The sequence below is a fragment of the Bos indicus x Bos taurus genome, chromosome 1 (genome assembly GCF_003369695.1).
Source record: "Bos indicus x Bos taurus breed Angus x Brahman F1 hybrid chromosome 1, Bos_hybrid_MaternalHap_v2.0, whole genome shotgun sequence".
Taxonomy (NCBI): domain Eukaryota; kingdom Metazoa; phylum Chordata; class Mammalia; order Artiodactyla; family Bovidae; genus Bos; species Bos indicus x Bos taurus.
Window position 1 is genome coordinate 2,156,923 of NC_040076.1, and position 9,556 is coordinate 2,166,478.

The 9,556-nt window shown below is 44.7% G+C and overlaps 1 protein-coding gene across 1 annotated transcript; it reads left to right on the forward strand.

Annotated features, from left to right (window-relative positions):
• Positions 1-7,663: 7,663 nt before the first annotated feature.
• Positions 7,664-7,975, forward strand: LOC113898356 (histone H4-like). Its single transcript, XM_027551393.1, has one exon. The coding sequence runs from the start codon at positions 7,664-7,666 to the stop codon at positions 7,973-7,975; it is 312 nt and encodes a 103-aa protein (XP_027407194.1).
• The last annotated feature ends 1,581 nt before the right edge of the window (positions 7,976-9,556 follow it).

Here is a 9,556-nt window from a genome sequence, read left to right on the forward strand (position 1 = left end):
GGGGTTTTTTTTTTGGTTGATGAATATAGTTTTCACATTAAGTAGCTTAGAAGAGAAACTTTATATAATTTGCACACTAACTGTAGAAGTCATGCTATTTGTAGCAGTTATATATTTTAAAATAATTCTTTGCTTAGTATAATATCGATGCATATATATTGTGGGGAATTGAGGACATAGAGATAAGCAAAAAGAAGACAATAATAATCACACCAGACAGGGAGGAACTTTGTGAATTTTAGGGTACCTCTTTCCAGTTCTTTTTTCTACATGTATTTTTAGAAAAAAATGGTATTGCCCACATTCTTTAAAATTTCTTGTTTAATTTGTATATTACATGAGGAAGGAAGGAGACTGGAATGGCAACGAAGAAAAATGAAATTTTGCAGTAACTCCGATAATAACACACGACACAAAGAGCTTCTAGACAGAGAAAAACAGAGTGCCCACGTTCTCTGCTGCTTTTATTTATGTCGAAGTAACAATCCGTGGCGCCCTGAAAATTTCACCATCAGAGTTGTTTATTTGTTTTGCTTGGTTGAAAGTGTACATCTTCATGACGTAAGAAGGAAGGATACGTAGGATTAACTTTTCATTTTTAGTTGTGACTCATTTCAGAAACATTTGAAATTTCCATCCTTGACATATTTGAAGCTTGCAATCCATGTACGTGCAAGTCTACGTAGTCATCCTTCATTACGTGGATTTAGGCAAACTAACACATCTTCCCCCCTGCTTTTAACAGGAATGTCTAGCTTCAAGCTGCCTGTGCTAGAGGTAGGCATAGCCAAGGAGAAGCTGAATGGGGCCAGAGCAGTCAGTTCACCCCAGGCCAGAGGCCACCGGGAGACCCTGCTGCGTTGACTCATTACAGCGAAACGTGCAGCCAAAGAAACTGAAAAACTTCACGTGTTGGCCCAACCCCTGAAAATGGTCGGAAAAGGAGACTCCAGGAAACAAATGGACTTATGCTTCATCATCAGAAAGGTCTGCTGTGTTTACAGACAGAAGCCAGCATGAAAACAATAGGAACAAAAATAGCTGCGCATGTCAGCTGGGTGTGTCACCATATTGTACTCAACGTGAGGATATTAATTTCACAGTTTTTGTGGGTAAGTTTAAACATAGGAACATGTCACAAATAAGCAGCAAGCTCCACGAGGCTATATCAGCTGGGATTTCACAGTCTGCAATTTTTAAATTCAGCTGGGTCCCCAAGGGCCAATCAATATTGGTGGCAATTATTCTTAGTACACAGTCCAAATGAAATGGGTGTGTTTTTTTTCTTTTTTGTCAAGGTGGGAGATGGTGATATAGCAATAAGCCAGTCCCCTTGTGGATGGCAATTGGGCCGCCTAGCAGCTGCAGCCAGTCGGCTGTGCGTCTCTTCTGGCCGTTTCTCGGGAATAGTCCAATAATGACCCCATTATTTTAACCCTTCAGCGTGAGCTGTGTTTGGTAGCTAGCTTGGAAAAACCTGGCATGTGTCAAACAAAGAGAGAATGAAAACAAAACAAAACAACAACAACAATAACATAAAAACCCCAAACCAAAGCAGCAGCACCTCCCAAGGCAACTGCTCGGCCGCAGCACTACCTTATACACAGCTTTTATTTATACCCTGGTTTCTAAGCCGCAGCCTCTAGAGGGCCAGTGCTTGGGACACAGGGATGTTTTCACGAAGCAGAGTCAATTTTCATTCTAGAGCGAAAGCAGTTGAAAACTTAAAAAAAAAAAAAAAAAATTTTTTTTTCCTCCAAAAGGTAGATACTGAATTATGTACATCCCTAGATTTTATTCATTGAAAAGTTAGTTTTTTTTCTTCTTCTTCTTTAACTTTTGTTCTATTTAGGGGGAGTTTGGGGAGGAGTTTGGGGGAGTGGGGGTAGAGATGGTGGGGAATGGGGAACAGAGAATCAGAGGAGAAGTGGGTCTCAGAATGACGGTCCAAGTTCCTTTTCCTGGCGGGGCCCAAGTCTGAGTTAGTCAGCGCTCACTGGGAGGGATTTGGCTGGCAAGAGTCACGAAACCCAGGTCAGAGCGGGGCAGAGGAGCAACAGGAGAATGCACTCCTTCCAACACAGTAGGGTCCTGTTTGACTTTCCTAATCCTTGGAGCAGGCTTCATTTGTCTTCAGCCTCGTCTCAGATTGGGCCTTTTCATTTTGCTTTTTATCTAATTAATCACTTAAGATATCAGAGTACTAATGTCATTTTATATTAGCTGATAAAACAAAACCCCAAACAAAACTCTCCTCTGACCCTACCTGTGTTTTCAAACTGCCATTTCTCTTAAAAAACATTACAAGAAATGAAACATTCTGGAAAAGAGCCAAAGATATGAACAGAAAAAGGCCATAATAATAGCAACCCGGTGGTTCTTTCTACAAACCCAATAATCCATTAGCCACTTTGAAATTAGGGATTCTTCTGATGGAATTTGGTTATTTTCCTCTCTCGATTTGAAATAGAAACTAGAACGAAAGGGAAATTTTAGAGGTTAAGGTCATAAAATTCTTTGTGCCCTCTGAAAGTTCCAGGTGAAGGTAGATAATCATCTATTATTTGGAGGGGACTCCAGGAAGGAGGTAAGGATGAATAAACAGAACTGGGGGCTATTGAGTTTAAAATAGTATTTAATTTTTTCTTGCCAAAAAAAAAAAGTATGGAAGGGGTACTCATTCACTTATTCCATACTGCCTTTTCCGTAATCATGATTCTTTCCGTTTCTTTGAGTGAGTGGATCAAAGTCAACAGGAACTGGTGGTTAGAAGTCAATATTCTAAAGTTCAAAAATACATTCTCTTTCCCCCTTCCCCCACTTTGAAAATGTTTTACAATAAAGACTCCCAATTGCAATGGTGATTGGTGGTTAATGTCATTAGACTTCTGGTTTGGTTTAATGCTGCTAATTAGTTTCTGTCCTTGACTTTTTCCAATTAAAGCATAGAGGCCTTGGTGCTAAACACCTGGGCAGATTACCTAATTAGATGACAGAAACATACACAGTCATTCGTAGGTAATTGTTTTAACTTTCACTGCATCTGTGGTATTAAACACACTGATGGAAAGGGCATACTTTTTGTACCCTACTCGTCAGAATATCAGTTCGTTGGCAAGGAAGCTGGTACTGGTATTGCCTTCTAAACAGACAATGCAGAGTCCCTTTGGGTGAATATGCTCAGAAGTGACAGATTTGAGTTTTCCCCCTCAGACGTAGGAGAAAACACACATGCGAGTCATTCCCACTCTGTCCCTCACACGTTCCTTTGAGGAGGCAGTTTCCTCCGACTGGTCAAGTAGAACTTGAAACTCTCTGTGTGGGTGAACAACCATACTGGGCATTTTGGAAGTGTGCTTTTCGGTTCCAGTGCTGAATAATTTGGGGGGAGCCTCTTTGCTCTACAGGCAGGTTCGGTGGCTCAGGCGGTAAAGAATCTGCCTGCAATGTGGGAGACGTGGGTTTGATCCCTGGGTTAAAAAGATCCCCTCGAGAAAGGAATGGCAACCCACTCCAGTATTCTGGCCTGGAGAATCCCATGGACAGAGGAGCCTGACGGGCTACGGTCCATGGGGTCGTAAGAGCCTAACACGACTGAGCAACTCACAATTTCATTGCTTTAAAGGTGGGATGTATTCTGTGGTTTAGAAATCAGAACTGAAAACCCAACTTCTGCTCTTTTTACATTCTTAAAAGTGGAAAAGACTAAAAGCTACTGGGATCTTTTCAGCCGTGGCCGTGGCGCCATGGATCGTTATTCTGAACTCGCAGGCGCACACAGGAAGGGTCGGGTCCAGACAGCGCCTGCACTGGGACCCAGAGGACATCTCTACCCTTCGGAGCACACGACTGGACTCTTGTGTCAGATCTCCACTCACTGTGGCAACTGGCCTCTGTGACCTCAGCCTCACCCAGCCCCTGAGGACCAGCCCAAGGACACCCCTGGCCATTTCCTAAGCCTTCTCTGGCTTTCCTTCCCTTGATTTTGCTGTTATTAATTCCCCTTCCAGTCAGACCTCCTAGCACATCTTCATCCCCTGGGACCCTCTGTCCCCTTTGGGATCCACCTCCCCCAAGATGCCCCTTCTGCAAAGCCTTTCCTAGAATTCTCAGTTGACGTGATTTATTTCTCTTGCCCTGGAAACCCTGTAGCTTGTGTTTCTCTCCCATGAGCCTCCCTGCATTCTGGATTATTATTTATTTTTTAATTGAAGGATAATTGTTTTACAATACTGTGTTGGTTTCTGCCATTCATCAACAGGAATCAATCGTAGGTATACATGTCCTTTTCCTCTTAGTCTCCCTCCCACCTCCCACCCTATCCCACCCCTCTAGGTAGTCATGGAGCACCAGTTTGAGCTCCCTGAGTCATACAACAAATTCCCACTGGCTCTCTCTTTCACATATGGTCGTGGATATGTTTCCACGCTACTCTGTCCATTCATCCCACCTTCCCGTCCCCGCCCTGAGTCCACAAGTCTGTATTCTGTTTTGTCTTAGTGTTATTTGAAGCCCTATCTTAACTATGACATTATCAGCCTCTTCAATAATTTGCTCAGCAAACGTTTACCAAGTGCTTGACACGTGCTAGGTGCTGAGGATTCAGTGATAACAGAATAAACTTCTGCCTGCATTGACTTTACAGTCCAAGGAGGGCAGAGAGCAAACAAGCAAAGGAACAAATGTATATCATTAGGTCATACAGTGATAATAGCCACGAAGGAAAGAGTATCACTAAACAGAGCGATGAAGGAGATAATTTACAAAATGATGACCCTCAGTGAGCAAGTATGGTTGTCAACTGTATCCATTAGTCTGTCTAATCCTCACAACACAAACTACAAACTACAACTACAAACTAGATACCAGACCTCAGTACGATTCCTGGGTTGGGAAGATCCCTGGAGAAGGGAAAGGCTACCCAATCCAGTATTCTGGCCTGGGTCACAAAGAGTCGGACACAGCTGAGAGACTTCACTTTTTCACTAGTAATCCCATTCTAGAGAAGAGACATTGAGACCAGAGCGGTTAGGAAACTTGGCTGAGGTCACACAGCTGGTCAGTAGCCACCTGCTCACCTTCCCTTCTTCCTTGTCTGGCCACAACAGTGCCTGGAGCACACCTTGGAGTAAAGGCCTTGATGACCTACATGGGTCGCGCATCTGCGGATTTCTTCCTCCGACATGACAGGGTGCTGGGTCAGAAGGGTGGACTTCCTGCAGCCCCAGGAGGACACCTCAATCAGGTGAGCCCAGCAGATGCTTGTCCCAAGAATTTGGCGTGGGGCTGAGGCAGGCCTTAGGGGTGGCTGGATATGAACCGGGACATGGCTGCCAGAGGTGGTCTTTCCTGCAGGGGAAGCGTGAGAAGCAGGCACAGGGTGGGAGGCACGCCCACCCCCCCATCTCCTCCCACAGCACCTGTTCTCTCCACCAGCCATGCTTACCATCCACCTTGCAGTCAGACCCCCACTTTCTGGAAATCTGTCTAGTCCTGTTCGCACAGCCTAGAGCTTACTGTTGGGAGTTGGTGGTTGAATAAATGGATGCATGGATGAACAAATGCTGGGGAGAGAAGGCCTAACTACATCAGGGAATCATCTGGAGAAGGGGTTAAAATGTTAGTTCTCCGGCCTCATACTGATTTAGTCAGTCCCAGGGAGAGCCTGAGAATCTGCTTAGTTACAAGCCCTACAGCTATTCTGATACAGGGAGTGTGAGAATTACAGAGTTCGATCAGCTACAGTCTCCTGGGTCTGCTAATAACGCCAGCTCTCTGACAGCCTCACCTGTAGCACACTGACTTTGTGCCAGGCTCGTGCTCAGACCCTCACACATGTTTTTCACCCTGAGGGAGAGTTCTGCGAGGTGGTGGTCCTCTGGTTTGACAGTGTCAGATCACAGGCATATTAAGTCCCTGGCCACGGCCTCCGGGTGAGGTGCCCACAGGAGCGCTCTGGCCCTGGGCTCTTTTGAGCATCCTCTCCTTGTTTGGAGATGTCTCCATCCCCTGAGTCTGCTCCTCCTCCAGGAAGCACCCAGACACTTGCTTTCCCAGCCTCTCGTTGCCACCTGAGACCTGGCCCCACCAATCAAACGTCCCAACTTGAAGTTTGATTCAGGACCAGCCCGACACCAAGAAGTGTGATCTGCATGGACCCTTGGGGGCAGCCCTGGCAGAGTTTCTAGCACTGAATGCGGTGTCCAGTGTCCCCGATATGAACTTTGGGGGTCTCTGCCCAGCAGGAGTGGCGCAGGCCTCCACTGCAGCACCCCTGCAATGCACTGTGTGCTATGCTCCAGTGTCCCCGATATGAACTTTGGGGGTCTCTGCCCAGCAGGAGTGGCGCAGGCCTCCACTGCAGCACCCCTGCAATGCACTGTGTGCTATGCTCCTGTCTGTGGAGTTCTTGTTCTGGGCGTCTGTTCCTGTGTAAGCTATCACTCCAGAACCTAGAGGCTGAAAGCAATGGCAATATTTATTTTGCATGTCAATCTGCAACTTGGGAAAGGCTCACAAGGACAATCATTTCTGTTCCACTCAGACTTGAAGGCATGACTTTCTATTCAAATAACCAGTACAAGGCAAGCGGGCGGGATGGTGAGGCTGAGTAGCTGGAGTGTCTTCACCCTGTAGGTAGGAGCTGTGCCTGATGACCCACCTCAGATTCTGATACAGGAATTTCCAGTGTGTGCAAAGAGGGTAAATGACCCAGGATTTACATGATACAGTGTAATTATGCAGAACTGTTGTTGTTTAGTCATTAAGTCATGTATATGACTCTTTGTGACCACATGGACTGCAGCACGCCACGCTCCTCTGTCCTCCACTCTCTCCCCAAGTTTGCTCAGATTCATGTCCATTGAGTTGGTGATATTATTTGATATCTAATAACCTCATCCTTATGAAGAATAATGACAGGCAATTCTTGGTCTGCTTGGGTTTCTATAACAAAATACCAAAGGCTGAGTAGTTTAAACAATAGAAATGTATTTGTCATTATTCTAGAAACTGAGGAGTCCAAGATCAAGGTGCTGGCAAGATGAGTTTCATCCTGAGGTCTCCTTCCTTGACTTACAGGGGACTACCATCTTGTTACATACTCCTATGACTCTCTTCTTTGTGTGTGAGCTCAAGTGGGGAGAGAGAACAAGCTCTCTGGTGTCTCTTCCTTTTCTTATAAGGGCACTAATTCCATCATGAGGGCCTCACCCTCATGACTTTTTTAACCCCAGTCACTTTCCAAAGGTCCCACCTCCAAATACCATCACATCAGGGTTTAGGGCAACAACTTACAAATTCTACAGGGCAGCAGGGACACAAACATTAGTCCATAATAACAGTGGATGTACAATGAAATTGCTAACCTACCTAAAGGTCAACCCTATTACTATCCCTTTTTACATCTGATCAATCATCTGAGAATTTGAGGAGATAATGTGAAATGTAGGAGTATGTAGATTGTGCTTACTGAGTTCAAGAGGTTGGATGGGAAGCGAAGCAAAGTGAAAGTTGCTCAGTCATGTCCAACTGTTTGTGACCTTATGGACTATGCAGTTCATGGAATTCTCCAGGCCAGAATACTGGAGTGGGTAGCCTTTCCCTTCTCCAAGGGATCTTCCTAGCCCAGGGATAGAACCTGAGTCTCATTGCGACAGCAACCATGTCTGGTCGTGGGAAGGGTGGCAAAGGCCTTGGCAAGGGGGGTGCTAAGCGCCATCGCAAAGTCTTGCGGGACAACATTCAGGGTATTACTAAGCCAGCTATCCGGCGTCTGGCTCGTCATGGAGGCGTCAAACGTATCTCTGGTCTTATCTACGAAGAGACTCGTAGGGTGCTGAAAGTGTTTCTGGAAAATGTGATCCGGGACGCGGTCACCTATATGGAGCACGCTAAGCGCAAGACTGTTACCGCCATGGATGTGGTCTACGCGCTCAAACGTCAGGGCCGTACCCTTTACGGTTTTGGTGGTTGAGCAAAGTAGCTTGAAACGTTTAGAAAAACTAAAGGCCCTTTTCAGGGCCACAGAAAAAAAAAAAAAAGAACCTGAGTCTCCTGCATTGCAGACGGATTCTAGATTTCACGTACTGAGTTCAAGGAGTTGGCTATATTTCATAATTACATCTTATGGTCTTTGGTGTAGAGACTTGAATTCAGAGATTGCAAATGAGATAATGAAAAAACAAGTTGGCATTTAAATATTACAAGATTTCACATAAACTTCTAGATTTATTACTTTTCTTGAAACCTTGCAAGACCTGGTTCAGTGATGATATGCATGAAAAAGAGGCTCTTTCATCAATTAATTGAGCAGATCAATTAATTAATCAATTGTTGCTGTTGTTCAAACAACAGGGAGGGAACACAGCCCTGATCATCAACAAAAAATTGGATTAAAGACTTACTGAGCATGGCCCTGCACATCAAAACAAGACCCAGTTTCCCCTACAGTCAGTCTCTCCCATCAGGAAGCTTCCATAAACCTTATTCTGTCAGAAGGTGGACAGAATGAAAACCACAGTCACAGAAAACTAATCAAACTGATCACATGGACCACAGCCTTGTCTAATTCAATGAACCTATGAGCCATGCTGTGTAGGGCCACCTAAGACAGACAGGTCATGGTGGAGAGTTCTTACAAAACGTGGTCCACTGGAGAAGAGAATGGCAAACCACTTCAGTATTCTGCCTTGAGAACCCCATGAACAGTATGAAAAGGCAAAAAGATATGACACTGAAAGATGATCTCCTCAGGCTGGTAGGTGCCCAATATGCTACTGGAGAAGAGTGGAGAAATAAAGCATGAAGATACGGAGCCAAAGCAAAAACAATGCCCAGTTGTGGATATGACTGGTGATAGAAGTAAAGTCCGATGCTGTAAAGAGCAATATCGCATAGGAACCTAGAATGTCAGGTCCAGGAATCAAGGTAAATTAGAAGTGGTCAAGCAGGAGATGGCAAGAGTGAACGTTGACATTTTAGGAATCAGTAAACTAAAATGGACTGGATTGGGCAAATTTAGTTCAGATGACCATTATATCTACTACCGTGGGCAAGAATCCCTTAGAAGAAATGGAGTAGCTCTAGTAGTCAACAAAAGAGTCCAAAATACAGTACTTGGGTGCAATCTCAAAAATGACAGAATGATCTCTGTTCATTTCCAAGGCAAACCATTCAATATCACAGTAATCCAAGTCTATGCTCCAACCAGTAAAGCTGAAGAAGCTGAAATTGAACAGTTCTATGAAGACCTGCAAGACCTTCTAGAACTCACACCCCAAAAAGATGTCCTTTTCATCACAGGGGACTAGAATGCAAAAGTAGAAAGTCAAGAGATACCTGGAATAACAGGCATTTTTGGCCTTGGAGTACAAAATGAAGCAGGGCAAAGACTGACAGAGTTTTGCCAAGAGAATGCACCAGTCATAGCAAACACAAGAGAAGACTCTACACGTGGACATCACCAGATGGTCAATACTGAAATCAGATTGGTTATATTTTTTTGCAGCCAAAGATGGAGAAGCTCTATACGGTCAGCAAAAATAAGACCAGGAGC